The 21,263-nt window shown below is 38.5% G+C and overlaps 1 protein-coding gene across 3 annotated transcripts in view; it reads left to right on the forward strand.

Moving 5' to 3' along the window:
• The window catches only part of LOC128026392 (leucine zipper putative tumor suppressor 2 homolog), a 61,173-nt gene extending 42,734 nt beyond the window's left edge, over window positions 1-18,439 (forward strand). For all 3 annotated transcript variants that reach the window (XM_052613480.1, XM_052613481.1, XM_052613479.1), the window contains 4 exons: window positions 12,700-13,233; window positions 13,928-14,494; window positions 14,595-14,864; window positions 14,942-18,439. In XM_052613480.1, coding sequence (XP_052469440.1) covers window positions 12,727-13,233; window positions 13,928-14,494; window positions 14,595-14,864; window positions 14,942-15,721 — 2,124 coding nt within the window. In that variant the 5' untranslated portion in view covers window positions 12,700-12,726 and the 3' untranslated portion in view covers window positions 15,722-18,439. The remainder of the gene's footprint in view (window positions 1-12,699; window positions 13,234-13,927; window positions 14,495-14,594; window positions 14,865-14,941) is intronic.
• Window positions 18,440-21,263: the final 2,824 nt, after the last annotated feature.

Consider the following 21,263-nt stretch of genomic DNA (forward strand, 5'->3'; position numbering starts at 1 on the left):
CATATCTGCGCTGTGATTTCAGCTTGATCGTATGACTGATGATTATGGCTTTTCAGAAACACCGCAAAAAAATTTTTCTCTCTTTCTGCTGATGCTTGGTTCAGAAAGCTTCAAGAGGAGGCAGAGAAGCCATTTTAAGAAGATCAATAGCCACAGCAAGTAGAGAAAGTTATCTGTGGTCTATTTAAAGAGAGACAAGAGTACCAATTATTCCTTCATGAGAAGGAATGCTAAACACATCTTTCTGTCTATAACATTGCTCTTATTCATTTCATGTACTTCATGGTATATTAAAAAAAACACATTAAATGTAAGGTCAAAAATAGCAGCTGTGGTTGCCAGAAATTATAAAAAAGTACTTACTTTTTTAAAGTACTAATACTTTATATTTGAATAAATTATATAATGCTAATATACCAATCTACAAACCCGATTCCAAAAAAGTTGGGACACTGTACAAATTGTGAATAAAAAAGGAATGGAATAATTTACAAATCTCATAAACTTATATTTTATTCACAATAGAATATAGATAACATATCAAATGTTGAAAGTGAGACATTTTGAAATGTCATACCAAATATTGGCTCATTTTGGATTTCATGAGAGCTACACATTCCAAAAAAGTTGGGACAGGTAGCAATAAGAGGCCGGAAAAGTAAACTGTACATAGAGGGAACAGCTGGAGGACCAATTTGCAACTTATTAGGTCAATTGACAACATGATTGGGTATAAAAAGAGCCTCTCAGACTGGCAGTGTCTCTCAGAAGTCAAGATGGGCAGAGGATCACCATTCCCCCAATAATGTAGTGAAAAATAGTGGAGCAATATCAGAAAGAAGTTTCACTGAGAAAAACTGCAAAGAGTTTGAAATTATCACTATCTACAGTGCATGATATCATCCAAAGATTCAGAGAATCTGGAACAATCTCTGTGCGTAAGGGTCAAGACCGGAAAACCATAATGGATGCCCGTGATCTTAAGGCTTTTAGACGGCACTGCATCACATACAGGAATAATACTGTAATGGAAATCACAACATGGGCTCAGGAATACTTCCAGAAAACATTGTTGGTGAACACAATCCACCGTGCCATTCGCCGTTGCCGTCAAAAAAGAAGCCATATCTAAACATGATCCAGAAGCGCAGGCGTTTTCTCTGGGCCAAGGCTAATTTAAAATGGACTGTGGCAAAGTGGAAAACTGTTCTGTGGTCAGACGAATCAAAATTTGAAGTTCTTTTTGGAAAACTGGGATGCCATGTCATTTTGTTATCAGCGCTCATTTGAAAAGCCTACATCTCTGATGGTATGGGGTTGCATGAGTGTGTGTGGCACGGGCAGCTTACACATCTGAAAAGGCACCATCACTGATGAAAGGTATATCCAAGTTCTAGAACAACATATGCTCCCATTCAGACGTCGTCTCTTTCAGGGAAGACCTTGCATTTTCCAACATGACAATGCCAGACCACATACTGCATCAATTGCATCATACTGCAACAACATCATGGCTGCGTAGAAGGAGGATCCAGGTACTGAAATGGCCAGCCTGTAGTCCAGATCTTTCACCCATAGAAAACATTTGGCACATCATAAAGAGGAAGATGCGACAAAGAAGACCTAAGGCAGTTAAGCAACTAGAAGCCTGTATTAGACAAGAATGGGACAACATTCCTATTCCTAAACTTGAGCAACTTGTCTCCTCGGTCCCCAGACGTTTGCAGACTGTTATAAAAAGTAGAGGGGATGCCACACATGTGGTAAACATGGCCTTGGCCCAACTTTTTTGAGATGTGTTGATGCCATGAAATTTAAAATCAACTTATTTTCCCCTTAAAATTATAAATTTTCTCAGTTTAAACATTTGATATGTCATCTATGTTGTAAAATATTGAAATTTGAAACTTCCACATCATTGCATTCTGTTTGTATTCACAATTTGTACAGTGTCCCAACTTTTTTGGAATCAGGTTTGTACTTGATCTACTAAAATCAGCTTTTTACATTAAACTGGGTAACCCCCATAGTAATACAAGTAGCACAATACAAAGCCACATGATGAATCAGTTCATCTTAAGTGATCTTTTCATAAAACATGGGCAATACTCTTGTATAGACGGTGCACAGGGTCACACACTCAAAAACTAAACACCATCTGGGTAAAACCGTTAAGTCTGACTGTATTTCTATATAATTCTGATATTATATGATATTAAACCATTTACATTATTTCACCATTTATGAGAAGGTTACAGTTAATTATATATTATACAAAACTACGGTATATGTTTTGTTTTCCACATTCTAGTTATCTGATATCAACAAAAAAGTACCATGGTATTTACATAGATTTTTGGACATTGATTTATTTGGCAGTTTTTATTTGAATCCTTTGTAAAACACAATCAGGCTACATTATATACTGTGATTTATTCAACTATGTCTGGATAAGTATTTGAGATTACTTTTTTATCGAAACCTTTTGAATTTGAAGAAACATTTGTTAACAGTCATTTCTGCTGGGCAGTATCTTGTCCATATATGGATGGTCTGGATTTCACTTAGTATTGTTTTTTCAGACCATAGTACATTTAAATACTTAATCACTTTATTACCATCCTATCAGTGGCATCTCCTCAAAATGGCCACAGCTCCTCTCCATTCTGTTATTATTCCAAGTGTCTGTTTCTGACCACCGGATTGAACTGAATAATCATTAGTGGTTGGAAATTCCTACCATGGCAAAGAGCAGCTGACTTAGAAACAACTGGCTCCTGGATGTTACTTGCTCATTCTCATGCTGGACGTTTTTCTACTTTTTGCAATTGCCCACAATTGCAATGGGTCAAACTGACCAAGTAACAGTCTCCGCTGCTCAGTCTTCACGAGAGTATACCACAACACACGTGTGTGCATTCGTCTGCTTGAAAACAAGCTGCAGGACATGTGTGTTCTACTTCAGAATGCTGGCTCCTGCGTCAGCAACATCACACACATGCATCCTGGTTCTCTTGTCAATGTGCGTCGACTGACACAGAATAGAAGAAATCGTTGAATAAAGATGTTATTTTTGTTATTTGTATTTCGCACTCTAAACTAGGGGTTGAATGACTTCTGATTTTTTAAAGTCGACTTTTATGTGATTTTTAAGTCGACTAGTCGCTGATGACGTCATTAAAGAGCAAATAAGTCTGGAGCTGTGAAAAACTTGTGCACAGCTATGGCATATGACACAGCACAGCGTACATGGCTATTGCTCTTATAACAGCTAATTTTTATCAGTTCTTTTGCCTTTGGGCCGTTTTATTAATCACAGATTTCTGCTCGTTCTAAATCAGATACAGATAAAGTAGCACAGTAAAGATTACACTTATATGAATGCATTAGTGAGAGCAATTGCGTGTGTGAATTATTTCTACATGGGAGCATCTCTTTAGTATGCTGTGGGATTTAGTTATAAACAAATATATGCGAAAACTTTTTCGTTTCTAAGCTATTTTATTGAGAAATCACAAAATAGCTTTGACAGTACATTTCCGCGCTGAATGATTCTGTGCGCGAACGATCAACGTGTGACGTACGAGCTGCTGTCTACAGCCTATGTGTGTGCGTTACAGTGCAGCAACGCATTCGATTAGAACAGCAATTAACTTACCTGTACAATAAGTTGTTTAGAATGTCCTGTTCAATTTCGAGCATCCAGTAATATAATCACACGTCTTGTGGACCTTACAGAGTATACATTTATTTGTCCTTTTAACTGTTTGGAAATGGTGCGGAAATGTAGAAGTCCTTCAAACATTTATTATCCTGTTGCGCCCTCTATAGGACCGGCGACTGGTCGACGTCAAGCTTAAAGCGGCATGGCAGAGCATTGAAGTCGACTAGTCGATTAGTTTTAGTCGATTAAACCTTGCATATTCATACCACCATTGCATATTCTATGTGAACTTGGTGTAATAATGAAGGTGATTACGAATTTAAAAATGACTTTATACTCAATGTACTTTATAGCTGTCGGGCCATGGGAGCTGTTTCCCACTGGCAGATTCTCAGTAATGGGCACCACAACTGGCTTCTGGGTCTGTGCCAGCGGACTCAGGGCTTCACACTGGGTGAAACAAAATGTCCGCTGTTGATTGGCAGGTATTTCAGTCCAGATGGCAGCAGCTCCTGTGTGGTATTGTGCGAATACTGTCGCCCGCTGCATCTCATTCTGGAGTTTGAGCCAGCCGGCTCTTTTCTGAAAGGCTTGCTTGATGGGATGCCCAGGGAGGCTTGGGCAGTGAGACAGGAGAGATTGTCTTCGGGAGGTTTGTGATGCGACTCAGGCCCCTGTTCAAGGAGAGCCTGATATGCTTTGAGATGCTAAAAAGCCGACCAGCCCCCTGTCTTCCTTAAACTTTGAGTTGAGTTTTCCTTTCTCTCTCATTCAAACTTTTATGAATTCCTTTACTTCACTCAGTCGTTTGCCTTCCTGCGATTGATTTATGCATGTTCACTAACACTCCACCTGTTCAGGATTTTGTTAGTTTTTTTCCTATGCTCTATCGTTCTCTTTCCTCTCTTCTCTGTGGAGTTCTCCCTCTGTTTTTGTTGCAAACTTTGGCTCCCTCCCCCTCTCGCTCTCTTTCACCCCAGGCAGTGCACATGCAGGCCTCATGTGTCATGGCAACAGCTCCAAACAAAGCCAATAGTCAAAAGCCTGCAACAGGTTGGCAGTGAAACTAGCCGGGCCAATAATGCTTGTTCTACAGGCAGTGTTTCCCTGTTGTTTTTAATTCGATCCAGTATTTCAACAAAGAAAACACAATTAATTGAGTTGAGGAGGAGAGCTACAGGGATTTTACCATGAAAATGAGTCACTTTACACGCAGAGTTTAACAACGGCCATGTGGTCTCTGGGAAATGCTGTTGTAGTGTTGTTTGAAGTTTGAGTGAATTATTTAGGGCAAAAATAAATGTGCAAACTTTGAAACTCTTAAGATATTGTGTTTCATTATTCTCGTCCCATTATAAAAAATACATAAAATTAGATAATGATTTGCTTTAATTAAAAAAATAATAATAATTTTTACTACTCCCTTTATAAAAATACAAGTTTGTGCTTGGGTAGTTTATCGATAACATGGGCATTGAGTATTTTAGTCATTTTTATCAATGTATAACAGAAATACTTTTTAGTTGTTTTTACTTTATTTTAAGTTTAATAAATACAATGTTGGTGAAAAGTGTTGGAGACTTTTATCAAGAAAATATTAAAACTTCTTACTGAAATCAAACCTTTGAAATAAGGTGCATAATACTTTGTATATGATATCACATTAAAATATACTGAAATAACTTTTAGTTAGAATTGTTTATGATTGTACTTTAGAATTGTTTATGATTCTTGCCAAAAAAAAACATTTAATAGATATTTCAGTCACAAATCAATATTTGGTCCAAGAAATATTTTAGTGCTGTGCATATCTGCAAAAAATCTGTATTTACTATAGAAATTCATCAAAATTTCACTCGACACCAGTTTTTAATTCCATGAGCATGAGAACAATGACACATCCAAAAAAGTACTGCAAATGTAGGTTGAGACATTGACATCATAAAGAGGTTAAAAAGACTCTCATCTTCCTTATCAATAAATCATACACACACTCCCTGTGATCTCATTCTGCCTTGTTTAGAGAATTTTACACACATAACTAATGACAACACATTTAGTGTTTTTGTATGTGTGCCAGAAAGAATAATCCTCATTCTCAGACAGCACGTCTGTGAAAGTGTGATCAGAAAGTGTTATCATTGTCATCATTTAGAATGGAACTCCTAACTGAGAAATGAAGGGATGAAAGAGGAGACTGCATCTGTTTATTTCAGTCCATCAGAGCATTTTAGCACACACTGAGGAGAATATTTTGGGTCCACTGATGGCAGTGACTTCATCTCTCTTGCTTCATTGACTCTATTATTGCACATGCATCATTCATGACTAAACTCTTTCCCAAGACTTGGGCGCCAGTTGACTTTTTAGACTGGATAACAGCATAATTGAATTTATCAAGTCTGATTCATTTGAGCCAGACTTGCACATTAGCTAATAAGGACAATAGAGGATGTATGTAAAAGTGACTGACATTAACATTCCCAAAAACACTAAAGACGAATCGTATTTTACTAGGGTGATGGGAAAGTGCATACTTTTTATTACGCAGAAACACTGTACACTAATATTGTGTACACAAGCATGTGTATTTAAGTGTTCATTTAGCTAAATTATTTGTCCTTTTCGCATTTGTTCCCTACAGCTGTAAGTGTCAAAAGAGATCTGTCACTCTTCAATGGGGTTGTGGATTGCATTAGTTCTACAAGAATGGATGCACACTTGAAAAAATACACTGGAAAAGATATGCTATTCAGGTTTTTTTTTTTTTTTAATACTGTTTTTTTAATACTAATTTTTACCATGATTTGGGACACACTTGGCCTTATTTACGAAATTAAAATTGGGCATACTGTCATTTCAACGTAAAACTTAGAATTTATCTATATGGATGTGAGCGGTGGCTATGATCAAATCTCACATCTGGTCTCAGCTCGTGTACGCAAGTTTTTGAGTTACTTGTGTGCAGCATAGTAAATATGGTGGAGAAATGTAGAATGACAGCATTTTATTGTTGTCCTGACCATCAAATTTACATTTAATCATTTAGCAGACGCTTTTATCGCATCAAATGAAGCTCATTAAGGCTGATTTAAGGCCCACTAATACTAATAATTCTGAAAACATTACAGAACGGATAGAATGCTAACAGGCATTTGGCCTCAAATGGGACCAATAGCCTAATTATCATTAACATTAAAATACTAACGTGCAGGGTCATGGTATTTATTATAATTTATAAACTTCTGTATCTAGATCATTCCTAGAATCATCAGCTCATACAAAACTCACTAACTTTTATTTTAGTAAAATATTTTAAAGAATGCCAGCAACTAAACAATTTTGGTTCTCTTTGACCTTCCATACAATGGAGATCAAAATGTTTAGTAAAAATATTCTGCAAAAAGATTTCTTTTGTGTTTAGCAGCAGAAGGAAATTCACACAGGTCTGGATGACAGATTGTTTTTTTTTTATGGACTATCCCTTTAACACTATATGACAAAAATCCTAAATTTCACCCTCTTTCTTTTTAGATGTCATAGTTTGTAGTTGTCGTGGCATACTGTACTAAACGAATTTAACAGTCTGGATCCCACAGGCATGTCCGATTAGATCAGTTTTGCCCACCTAATGGATTGAACTACAATTGAACCAAAGAGACCAAATGTGATGAAGGTTTTAGGGATTTGTGCCCGGAGATTTGGAGCTCTGCTGGGTTCCAGGCTCAATGCTGACATTCCATCCTATTCTGCCTCAGACTCAACAGAGAAGCTCCGTGATTCCCAGGGGATTCACACCTCGCTGCTAATCCTTTTCCGGCGCTATTAAAACTTATCATAACTAGATTTCAGCCATCTCACTGTGGAATTTGATTAGAAACACCTGCAGCAGAGAAATGAGCTATTCTCTCACTGTCGAGACAGGAGAGATCAAAGGCTAAACGAGAGTGAGAGGGCTGTTTGCGTTTGTATAATATAATATAATATAATATAATATAATATAATATAATATAATATAATATAATTAATATAATATAATATAATATAATATAATATAATATAATATAATATAATATAATATAATATAATATAATATAATATATAAAAACGAATTAAAATAAGAAATGTTGGCTGAAATATGTTCTAGTGAAAGTACTACAGTGACTAAAATACAGAAAAAAAACATAAAAAATGCATAATATAATATGATGCATAAATAATATAATTAAATACATAATATAAAATAAGTATTTACGGATATTGACAGTATTGACAGTGTTGTGCTGCTTTCTAAAAACAGTTCAGAAATCATAATATTGATTAAAATTATTTATTTCTGTTGACAGCCATGTTTCTAACTATTCTAATTGTGGTAAGAAAATTACATTTCCCTTACATTCAACTTTCACCTTACATTCAAGCATTCATCTTTGCCATGTTACATTAATTTAGTTGACTAGTGTTATACAATATATTAACAAAAACATAAATGGCATTATTTAAAACACTTACACTGAAAAGCTACTGTACACAATATCGTGTTCATAATTGAATGCGACTCAACTGCAATTATGAACGCGATTGGCATAGCTTGTCACTGTCAGTGATCTACGGCTCTGTGTATCCATGATAGAGGTTTACTATTAATCACTGAACCAGCTTTATTGATGAGATGCGCATGACAATCACATGTGATTTATCGTGTAGCCCCAAGTTTGATTGTTGATCACAAAGTAAAGTAATTGTATTCAAAATGCCGCCATTACTGTCTAGAGAGTGTGGGAGACTGGCGTTTGTCATGGTTTGGACAGGAAGGGAGAAAACATGACAGAATAACTCGACGGATAAAGCATTTTGCCTGAAAAAAAAAAATTACTTTTCAATACCGATCAGATTACAGATTTTGGCAGAAACTCAATAAAAAAAAGTCATTTATCATTTTTTGGTACCAAACTCTTATTATTTTTCATTGAATTAGATAAAATTTCAAACAAAGTAGTGTACTTGAAAAATTGGCAGTATAAGCAAATTTTTTAAAGGGGTCATATGGAGTGGTCGACCGATATATATCGCCAAGGCCAATAAATCAGATGATATTTGGTATTTTTCAAATATCAGCATTGGCCGATACGTTTTTCTGCATGTCCAATGCGTTCGAAGCTGGACCTTCATCTTGACGGTGCTGAGAAAGGCAGCACCTGATCGCACATAGCTCATAGCGCACATAGCTCCCTTGTTCACTGTCGTCGCTAACAGTATGGATAGAAGAATGGCTAATAATCAGATAGAACGCTATTAGTCAAACAAAGGAATTAATGAATACAAAAAGTATTATAATGATTGCTTTTATATTATTAGTAATATAAAGGCAAACATTATAATAATTTCTTGTTTGCCGTCAGTATTAAGCAAATACGCATTTATATCAGTAAAAACAAATTTCACAAACCTTGCAAACTAGGTCGAATCCAGCAGTGAGATCTTGTGAAGTGTGCATTTTTATCCAGCATGATCATGTGTTCAATGAGAGACTGTGTTTTGCACTTTGCCTGGACTATTGCTCTTGTTATTGGATTTCCCCTCGCGCCTAGCCCTCTGGATATTGTTCGCCGATCGTTGACCCACGCTTGCCCTAGGAATACTATATCTTGCCTGTTACATACCTGTTTGCCAATGTTTGACCCATGCCTCTTATGACCCTGTTGAATGTCTCTGTCTCTGTTGAATAAAAAGCTTGCAAATGCTCTTTTTTTTCTTAGGGCTTCAACAACTGAGAGCAAGGCAGGCTCAGTTGAATATCCACTTCTGAAGCCAGATTGGTTGCTGTCAAGGAGGTTGTTTTATGTGATTTAATTAATTGTGAATCAATTTAATTGATTTAATTGCTTTTGTTTGTATTGATCCATGTAATAAATCATGTTGGATGCAATTATAACATTAATTAATAAAGAATAGGCCTATAATATAAATATAATATTCATGCAATTTTTTGAGTAGATGTCCAAAATTAGGAAAAAATGAGGACTGTGTCTTCAGCAGCTTTTTGAAAGAAGTGATGGTCTCAGCAGTGGAGGTTGGCTGCTCATTTCACCAGAGAGAAGCAGAGAGGGTGAAGGTTCTGGAGAATGACTTTGTGCTTCGTTGTGAAGGAACAACAAGGCATCTCTTATTAAGTTGCTGGCAGGAGAGAGTGTATACTTGTACAAGGATGTGCACTTTCATTAATTAAATTGTAGAAAATCTTAAAAATAAGGGTTAAATACGTACACAATTTTGACTGGTAGTTATTAACGGAGAATGATAATTCATTAAGGCCATAAGACCGTTAGCTATTCACCCAATCCCATACTGAAGTCTGCTACTTTGACTTCATCAGAATTCAAACCTCAGCTAAAATGGCATGTGGGGGCTGCATGTGGATGAGTGAACAGAACAAGAATGTCTTATGAGAAGTCTGAGTCAGACTGGCACTGGCTTTCTCCTGTCCCAGTAGCAGAAAGGTCATTGGAATGGCAGTGCAGTCCGGGCGGTCTGATCTGTCCTGGTGACTCAAGACTGTGTTCCTCCTGTATGTGGCTCTTTGAAGTTCTTAAGTGCACTGAGGGTGTGTGTAATTGATTGGACTGGCAGGATCTTTGCAGATTATTCCAAATGGTGGAACTGCTCTTAGCACATTGCAGCAGGTTAATAGTGATGGGAAGTTTGGATCATTTTACCAACTCAGACCTTTGAGTCTCGTTCAGCAAAATTAACAAATCTTTTTTTAGAGTCATTCATTTCGTTCATTTTATCAAATATAATAAAAATCTTACGTGTTATTTCCCTAACATGTCTACTAGTACTTATGCAAATGTTGATCACACTACAAAAAATACAGTCTATGATTAGCTCACCTCTCAAAAGTCTTCGGGTTTGTGTCATTCTTTCATCACGTGACAGCCCCATAAGCTTTAACCTATGCAGTCTGACCCGGAAAGAGAATTGATTAGTTAATCTCATGAGATGAACTAATTAATTTTCTTTCCGACTCAAGACTGCATTGGTAAGGCGTATGGGTCTGTAAAGTGATGAATGAACGACTCGAAAAACCTGAAGACTCATGAGATGAATTAATCAGTTCTCTTTCTGGCTCAGACTGCATTGACTGAAACAGGTGAACTACTAGAATTTTGCACATGTGCAACTGAACGAATCACTCCCTGAGATGACTCGTTCTTCCCGAGTCACATTAAAGTTTCATTCAAAATGAACGAATCATTCAAGAATGACCCATCACTACAGGTTAAATATAAATCCCTCAATGCCCATCAGAGAATTAAACTCTAACACTGATTTGGAAACACATAACTAACTGCTGCTAATGCTTGCTTATCTGTTTTAATTGAGCTGTTACATTGTTCATTCATTTTATGCTGTGCTAACTAAGACCTTTACAGTTACAGCATACAATAGTTAAATAGCAAGTGTCATTGATGATGACAAGTATGTTAGTGCCCTCTAGTCCCAAAATGTAAAGGTTGGTGTTAAATCCCTGCACCATCAACCACCATCAACATTGTGCCCCGTAAGCATTTTTTAAATTTATTATTGATACTCGCTAATAGATGCTATTAGGGTGAGGAACATTCATAAAAGAGACACACTGTAAGTTTAACAGCTCTTATTTAAAAAAGTTAAAAAAAATTCTGTAAAATCAAATCATAAAGTTCACTAAAGTTTTTAGTTCTTAAAGAAAAAATGTGTAGAAATGCATTTATTGTGAAACATTGCTATATATACATACAGTATATGAGATTTCATACTGATAAAACATTTTTGTTTTGTTTTTTATTGTAAAGTGTACAGTATAGATTGTCTCAGAGAAAGCAGACATGGACCACGTGCTACAAAAGTCGAATTGTAATCTTATGTGGTTTGCAGATTGCTGCAATAACTCAAGGCACTTAACATCAGTAACAGACCTGTGGCTTTTACATCTGTGGTCATGAAGTCATTTAAAACACTGGTGCTGGCCCACCTGAAGGACATCACTGGACCCTTGCTAGACACCCTGCAATTGCTTACCATGCAAACATGTCTGTGGATGATGCAGTCAACATGGGACTGCACTACATCCTGCAACATCTTGACAGACCATTTTTCAGTGGATCACCAGCTTCCTGACAAACAGGCCAGCAGCTAATGAGGCTGGGTAAATTCTCATCCAGCACGAACAGCACTGTGGCAACAGTGGAGTCATTCGAGTTCCTGGGCACCATCATCTCTCAGGACCTGAAGTGGGAGTTCCAAATAGACTCCAGTCACTGAATCCATTCTTTGCACTTAACTGTCTGGTTCAGCTCAGGTACCAAACCAGACCTTGCAGTGGATAGTCCAGATAGATAGCAGACTGCTGAGTGAATCACTGGTACAAACCTTCCCACTCTCCAAGAACTCCACTCTTCCAGAATCAGTAAAAGAGCTGGCAAAATCATTCTGGACTCCTCACACCCAGGCCATTTCCTCTTTGAACTGCTGCCATCTGGTCGGCGCTACAGAGCATTGAGCACCAGAACAGCCAGGCATAAGAACAGTTAACCTCATGCAGTCCGTATCATGAAGAGTTAACTTAGCAATAAACATGTAATATACAATACTATTTATACATTTATTTATTTAAAACACCATACTTCACATTACCTTGCATTTGTACATAACATACGTACATGTACACACAAATGCCATCTATTGTCTATTTGTATATTGTGTATTTTTTTAATTGTTTGTTGTATGTTATGATTATTTCTTATTTACCTATTATATTTTTATTATCTTCTTGTCACTGTAATATGTTTGTGCTGTGGAAGCTTCTGTCATCGAAACAAATTCCTCATTTTTGTATACTAGTTAACACACCTGGCAATAAAGCTCTTTCTGATTCTTTTTTTTTTTTGTCAAAAACCTAAAATTATATCATCAATTTTACAGGTTACATGAAAATCAGCCAATTTAGACTGTACACTTTATTCCTTGTCTTCTTGTTTTTCTCTCTACAGAGTGTGTGACCTGGGCGTGCGTTCACCATGGCTCTAGTTCAGGCACTGCCTGTGCCCACTGATCACCCGAAGCCCAGTGCTGACATCCAGCAGTGCCGCTCAGTATCTCACTCCCCCATCGTAGCTGCGGCAGGCACCATGGGCTCTGTAAGCAGCCTTATCTCTGGACGTACCTATCAGGAGCGTCACTGCCAAGCTGCCAGTAACTTTGGCGGCAAGTATCGCAAACCCACACCAGCTACAAGCTGTTTCCGACAGCAAGAGGGCACGCTGCGCAGCTCCAGCTCACAGGAGCAGCTTCTCACCAGGCAGCCTCCTCTACCTGCTAAGAAAAAGTCCTCCGCCCCCATCTCTACTGGCAATGGCAACTATGGCTATTTGAGTGATGAGCCAGTGGGTGACTGGAACGATAATCATGTGACCACGTACAGCCCATCTAGTGATACCGAAGAGCCTCCTGATAACAGAGGCATGAATGGTAACATTGGTGGCCCTCCTCCAAAACTTGTCCCAGTGTCAGGGAAGCTGGAAAAGGTGAGTCTAGGGGTGCTTAGGAGGTAAACATAAAGGAAATTTTATTTTAAACCAGATAATTTCTTTAAGTAGCTAATTAAAAATTCTGCCCATTTTTATATTGTCATATGATATCATTTGTTTGTTTTACTGTAAAGAATGTTAGTTTTTGCTGATGCTCATTACACACAGTGACACAGTAGATCAAACTGGCTATTAATGTCTGTTGATCAAAGAGTGCCTTTAATCACTGCAATATGTCAGTATGCCATCTCTTACTGTACAAATTTAATCAATGACACCTCAGTTACACTCTCAACAACAAAAAAAGGTTCCTGTTGTTGTTGTCTTTAGGCTTTAGCCATTTATTGTATAGATACACTACCATTCAAAAGTTTGGGGTCAGCAATATTGGGATCAGTTTTTATTGAAATAATTAATTATTCAGGAAAGATACATTAAGGACAGTGAAGAAATTTATAGTTTTACGAAATATATATTTTAAATTCTTTTAACTTTATATTCAATAATAATGCTTAAAATCAAAATCATGGTTTCTACAAAGTTATTGATAATGACATTGATAATAATAAGAAATGTTTCTTCTGAATCAGATTGACCTATTAGAATGATTTCTGAAGGATCATGTGACACAATGAAAATGTAAATGTGGTTTTACGTAGTAGTTACACTAACCATTTACTTTTGATCACAGAGTATGGAGAAGATACTGATCCGTCCCACTGCCTTTAAGCCTGTTGTGTCCAAGAATCGCAACTCTGTTCAGTACCTGTCTCCACGGTCAGGGGGCAGTCTGACTGAAAGCCAGGGCAGCCTCAATCTCTTACTTCCTGGTACTGGGTTGGGTTGTCAGGAGAAGCGTAACTCTTACAGTGGAGGGCGCAACGCACGGAGTAGCCAATGCTGCACTATGTCAGACTCAGGCCGCAACTCACTCTCCAGCCTACCAACCTACAGCAGCACAGGATACAGCCTGACACAGAGCGAGGTTCCTACCGGGCACATTGAAACCACACGCTCTAGCGGTGGCCATGGACACTCTAACTCCGACAGTGGTCGGTCATCATCCAGTAAGAGCACAGGGTCTTTAAGTGGCCGTGGGCAGCCCCTCTCAGACAGTGGATCGTGTGGCCGCTCTCCGGCCCCAGGAGAAGGGTATGAGGGCGTCATTCGAGAACTTGAGGAGAAGCTGAGGGAAAGAGATCTGGAGCTGCAGCAACTAAGGGACAACCTGGATGAGAACGAGGCAGCCATCTGTCAGGTGACAATCGCAGTTTTCTACCAGTTATTAGTGCCATTTGACAGGGAATTGTTAGATACAGGGGATACAACGTTAATAAAATCATGTATTTTCCATTCAGGTGTATGAGGAGAAACAGAAGCGGTGTGAGCAAGAGTTGGAGGACCTTCGGCAGAGTTGCTCATCGAAAATGAAGCAGGTGCAGCTGAAGGCACAACGGGCACAACAGGTCCTGCAGTTGCAGGTGTTCCAGCTGCAGCAAGAGAAGAAGAAATTGCAGGAAGACTTCTCCCAACTGCTGCAGGAACGGGAGGCATTGGAGAAGAGATGTGCCTCTTTTGAGAAGGAGCAGACACAACTAGGTCCCCGTCTAGAAGAGACAAAGTGGGAGGTGAGACCTCGTGCCAACTTAGATCTAGTAGTGTGTAATAATTACATTCAATGAACTTGAATGCTCCTGTGTTGCAGGTCTGTCAGAAGTCTGGTGAGATCTCTCTGCTGAAGCAGCAGCTGAAGGATGTACAGGCTGATCTTGGTCAGAAGGCCAGCGAGATTGTTGCGTTGAAGGCACAGTTGAGAGAGGCTCGTTCTGAGCTTCAAGCTAGCCAGGTTCGCTCGCAGGAAGCCCACGCCACAGCCCGCACCCGTACACTCGAACTAGAGGTTTGCGAGAATGAGCTGCAGCGTCGTAAAAGTGAAGCGGAGCTCTTGCGGGAGAAGATGGGACATTTGGAGGAAGAGTCCATCCGTCTTAAAGAGGCCCTTGCCGTGCCCCCATTCCAAACTCTACCTTCTAAGGGCCAATGCATGAGTTTGCCCCTGCCCCAAACCCATGGGGGAATCACTCACGGGATCAGTCCAGCTTTCCGGGACAACAGCAGTGAAGAGCAGTTTCTAGCATATGAAAGCGATGAAGCGAAGGTCCAGCGTCAGAGTGTGGATATGCTTCATGGTCTCCGTCAGCAGGTGGACCGAATGCGTGCTGAGCTGATGTATGAGAGGAGGCGGAGTGAGGACCAACTGGAAGCCTTTGAGGATGAACGCAGGGTATGGCAGGAGGAGAAAAACAAGGTGATTCGTTACCAGAAGCAGCTGCAGCAGAACTACATCCAGATGTACCGCAGAAACCGAGACCTAGAACGTGTGATGAGGGAACTTAGTCTTGAGCTGGAGAACAGAGATCTGGAGGAGTTTGACATGCGTAGCAATGAGATCCATTTTGAGGAGATCACTGCCACTGAAATCTAATCCACATCTCACTCTGCCATCCCAAAATGAATTTCCACTGTGCTTGTGTGAGGAGCACTGGCCTGCACTGCAGTGTTATTTGGCATGGTTCTCCACACTATTTCAGAAAGACTTATGTTCATGGCAAGTTATTGTGATGTCTACAGAGGCCAATAAAACATGTAGCATTTGTATTTAGACATCTTCATCACTTCCTGCCTCGGGCACCTGTGAGGAAACCTGTGAGATGAATGTACAATGACTGTGAACAGCAGTTAATTGATGCCACTGGTGAAGGGAAGGTGTCCTCAAAGCTGGTGATCCTGGCAAACCCCTATAGTACAACTAGGGCTAAATGTAGCTTAATTCTGGAAAAAAAAAATATATATATATCACATTTAACCCCCCCACCCCACCCCGATCTGAAACATGATTTTTTTAAAGGGGTCATATGATGTTTTTTTATACAATCATTATTTTGTGTATTTGGTCTAACAGAGTATGTTGACATGCTTTAATATTAAAAAACACATTATTTTTCAAATACTGTACATTATTGTAGGTCTCTATGCCCCAAAAGAGAAAGGAAAATTTTTAATCGAATCATAAGACCCCTTTAAGACATTTTTCACACAGGAAGCTGATGAACAAAAGACATGTTTTTCCATTCAAAAACATCTACACAGTGGTGCACAATTTAGGGCTCTCAAGATGTTTAACTACTTTGAAACATAAAATGTTGACAAGCAGTGAGATGGACAATGGCCAAAGACATTTGTAGCATAAAGTGAATGCTAGAATGTGTCCTTTATGAACTAGATTGGGAAATTGGGCAGACTGACAAACCCAATTTCTAAATGGGTTGATGTGAGCCGAAGTTCAGTGACGGTCTTATGTTCAGTGATATCAAAATAAAATCTATGACACTTTTACAAACGTCCATTCAATATTTTACTCACCTGCTAACTAAATTCATTTGGAATTTTTTTTTAGAGCAAATATACTGAAATGGTTATGAGATTGAAAAACCAGTGGGAAGAAATACAGCATGTAGGCTAAGGGTTTCGTGTTGTTTCTCATATTCCATTTAGTGCCTCGCCCATTGTACCAGCATTAACACTGATGGGAAGAGACTTGGAGGCCCTCCACTGAACATCTCATGTTAAGTCACAGAAACTGCAGTTGTGTTGCATTCATTCTTGGTGTTCTAGTTGTGCTGGTGTTAAGTCCTCAACAACATTGCGTCATATCTTCTCAGCTATTCACGGCACTATGCAGCAAGAACTGTCACCTCTCATCTCACAGCCCCGCTGCTTATACTACATTTGATACTAATCACTGATGCAGAAGTGTTATTTTTATAATTAGATGATATATTAGTAGTTATAACTAGCAAATATAGAGGCAAATATATATATTTTTGTCTTTTCTTTGTGAGTATTGCTATGCACACTGTACAGAGTGAATAGCATGTGTGCATGACACTGTAGCATTTCTGTGGCCAGACAGTCTGGCATTGAGTCACGTTATGGCATAACACAGGTCAACCAGGTGGTTTTGTCAACCATTTCTGCTCTGTAATGACATAGTTGATGAATGCATAGATATTATGTTAGATTTGCATACAATCTGAAAAATACTAATCAAATGTCTGTGGTCATTTTGTTAAAGGGATATATATCATATATATATATATATATATATATATATATATAATGTATATTTTTATATATTCCACCTCAAGCTATTTTGTGGTAACACAGGTAACTTTGTGGTTTTAATAATGCAATATGAATTGCATATTTCACACACTTTTTTCTCCAGAGGGGTCATTTGCCATAGCATGTTCATAGGGAGCTCTGAAAGTGTTTCATATAGTGGTTAGTGTTTTTATATTCATATGGAGTATTTACTATGTCCGTCTCTGATCATAACGTACAGTATTTTTACATAAATACATTTTTGATCATGTTATAGAAAACTGGCAAGAAAATTGTCTGACAACAAGGCAATGCTTGAAAGCTTTTTTGACAAGGAAGAAAAAAATGTAATGGCAAAAAATTATGAAATAAGGAGTGAGGTAAAGAGCAACCAAAGATAATCTGTTATGAATTTTCCATAGTATCTTTATCAGCTTATAGTTATATACATTTACACATTTTTCACTCAGTGCTTTTTTTTTTTTTTACTATGTAGTATACTCTTAATGATCCTACATTAAAACAGACACTTTATTTATGTGATAATTTTTATATTTTTAATTCAAGGCCAAATAATTAATTTCAGTATTTTTTTCAGAATGATTCAATGTTTGTGATTAGTCTAGTCTTGTATCGCTTCAATTAATTTCTACATTCATCAATGACTGCCTGAGAATCAGAAGATAAGATGCCCTATTATTCTCACCCTGTTTAGATTATCATCCTTTGTGTTGTCAGAATCATCTCTGTAGCAGAGATATGTTATGAGTGTATGAAAGAGCTCTACCACTGGGCAATATCCTATGCATTTCTTCATGACATGTCAATCACACCCCTTAAAAATACATTTGTAAATATTCCTCTTATTGTAATATTATTGACATATTCAATGTATTTGTTTTTACACACAAATATCTTGAAGGTGTAACCACTGTGAATAGACCAAAGCTTGTGTATGTTTTCTTAGTCATGTATGTATATTTTCCTGTTGGGTATTTCATGTAAAAATGTGTTTTTAATTAAAGAAAGTTGCCTCATCGCCTGAGTCTCGTGTTTTTGAAAATTGACCCAGTTTAATGTGTCAACAATTTTCTTTTGTTATTTGTTTCTGTCATTCCTCCCTACTACTCATGGCTACTATTGGTGGAAGGTGGTTTCGGCCCTGTTCCAAATGGCAGAGTTCATGCACACTTATGGTCTTGTGGACTTACAATGGTGTGGGAGAGTCCCTTAAGTTCACAAGACCATAGGATGTCCCATTCATCAGGCTTGTCCAAATACACACAATTATGATCTTGGCCACTTGAGAGCAACAGGAAGTACAGTAAGGGCGCAAGACTGTACCAGTTCTTATAAGCTTGAACACTGCTTCTGAGTAGTATTTTAGGATAAGCGTATCCCATCATGCATCATGTTCTGGAAATAAATCATGAGACATTTGACTGAGGTCTCGCAAGGTCATGGAAACATTCCCGGTGAAATATTAACAATAATTAGATTATGGCTCGCAACGTTCACAATTTTGTTTTGGCTTGCTCAGTTTGCATGAGTGGTAAGTCATCTAACCGACCTCCAGATGGGCTTCTTCAACCGCTGTCTGTCCCTTCGAGACTCTGGTCCCACATCGCACTAGATTTTGTTACCGCCCTCCCGCCCTCTAATGGCATGACCGTCATTTTGACCGTAGTGGACCGGTTCTCGAAGGCAGCACATTTCGTCCCTTTGCCCAAATTACCTACAGCCAAGGAGACATCGGTCACTGTCCTAGATCACGTCTTTCGGTTACATGGCCTCCTGGTAGACGTGGTCTCTGACAGAGGATCCCAATTTATATCCATATTTTGGAAAGAATTTAGTAAATTGTTAGGAGCGATGGTTAGTCTCCGGGTTATCACCCTCAGAGTAACGGGCAATCTGAGCGAGCCAACCAGTATTTAGAGAGAACGTTGCAATGTCTAGTCTCCAAGAATCCTTCTTCCTGGAGCCAACAACTCTCTATGGTGGAGTACACTCACAACTCATTACCAGTGTCAGCTACGTGCCTCCCTCGGTTTCAGTGTAGCATAGGTTCCCAGTCACTTGTTTTTCCTAGACTGGAGTCTGAAGTCGCGGTCTCCTCCGCTCACGCGTTTGTCCAGAGGTGCCACCGCACCTGGACCACAGCCCGTGAGCCTCCCGTTTACATTGTGGGTCAAAAAGTGTGGCTTTCTACTAACAAAATTCTGCTCCGCTCCGTTTCTAATAAATTAGCTCCCAAATTTATTGGCCCGTTTCCTGTAACCAAGATTATTAGTCCTGTGACAGTCCGCCTCAAACTACCTCCGGCGTACAGGAGGATTCATCCCGCCTTACATGTGTCCAAAAATAAGCCCGTGTTTTATTCACGCATTAATCCGCCTATCCTGGTTCCCCCACCGCCGCGTCTCTTAGATGGGGAGCCAACTTATTCAGTAAATCGGATTCTGGACTCGAGACGGAGGGGACGAGTATTCCAGTACTTGGTGGACTGGGAAGGTTACGGTCCGGAGGAGAGGAGTTGGGTACCTGCTAGGGACATACTGGATCGCTCCCTTATTGATGATTACAATCAGCAGGTAGGCCCTTCTGGGAACTCCAGGAGGCGTTCCTAGAGTGTCACTCATTACTCATCCCTATATATTGCCCTGTCTAGCGTCTTGTGTTCATCAGAGCGTTGTTTCCTGTTACTTGTCTTATGTTTTGCTCTCTTGTGTGTTTCTGCATTTTGGATGTCCGTGTCTCCCCGGAACCCTGTCCACTCATCGCATATCACCATCGGATCATCATTTACCCTCGTCTCGCTTCCCCAAAGTTCCTGTGTCACCCTCTCCTTCTGCCAACTCATCATCTCCCAAAAGTCAGAGAATGGGCACCTCAACTGGTTTAAGTAAAACTAGCTTCAGCAGCAAGCTACATCATTTACAAAATCCTTTTCAAAATCAAATGATTGGGACACTTTTTGTCATTGAAATGACTGGTAGCACATTCTGATGGCTGGTAGGCCATTGTGAAAAACTAGCTTGCAGCAAAAGTCTTAGTATAAGGAATCTTTCTTCAGAATGTAAAATGAAGCAACCTTCTGATTTAGCATGTTAGACAGGCACCTGTAAAAAGGAAAGTTATTCTGGCCTCCTGACATTCTGTTGACTTGTCATTAATTCCCGACATTTATCATGACATAAGAGAAGAAGAAGAAGAGAGAGTCCTCACACCATCAGTGCACAGGCCCTAATAAGAAACAGAACAATTCAGTACAGTCCATGATAACTGTAAAATAAATAAATGTATTTTATTTTAAAATATTTAATTTATTATTATATTAATATTTTTTCAATTTAGTTTATTCCTGTGATGGCAAAGCTGAACTTTCAGCATTTCAGTCTTTATATTAATATAGTGATATCACCCACATGAGCAAACACTTCTGTTTGTTTTTCATTTACTCTTTCTGTGAATTATGCAGTTTTGTCACAATGTGCTTTTTCATATTCAAATACAACAAACAAAAGACTAAAGAACAGAACAAGAAAGAAGGAATTTGGATTTTATCATTTGAGGTAAGAATTAGAGTCGAAAGAGCTAACACAATAGAAACGGGCAATATTTAACCTTTTTATTTATAATCACACGATGACTTTTGTAATTAAACAAATTGCAAAAATGCACACTAGATGCTTTTTAAATGATTTCTTTAAATGCGTACAGAGAAAAAAAAAAGTTTAGTATATAACACTGATCCTATAATCATCACAAATTTAGATTTTAATTGCACAGTCCAAATGTACAGTTTTAAGGCACAAATATAAAAAATGGTAAGTATAAGCATAAGTTGCCAAAAATAGAAA

Source organism: Carassius gibelio, chromosome A13, assembly GCF_023724105.1.
Source record: "Carassius gibelio isolate Cgi1373 ecotype wild population from Czech Republic chromosome A13, carGib1.2-hapl.c, whole genome shotgun sequence".
NCBI lineage: Eukaryota > Metazoa > Chordata > Actinopteri > Cypriniformes > Cyprinidae > Carassius > Carassius gibelio.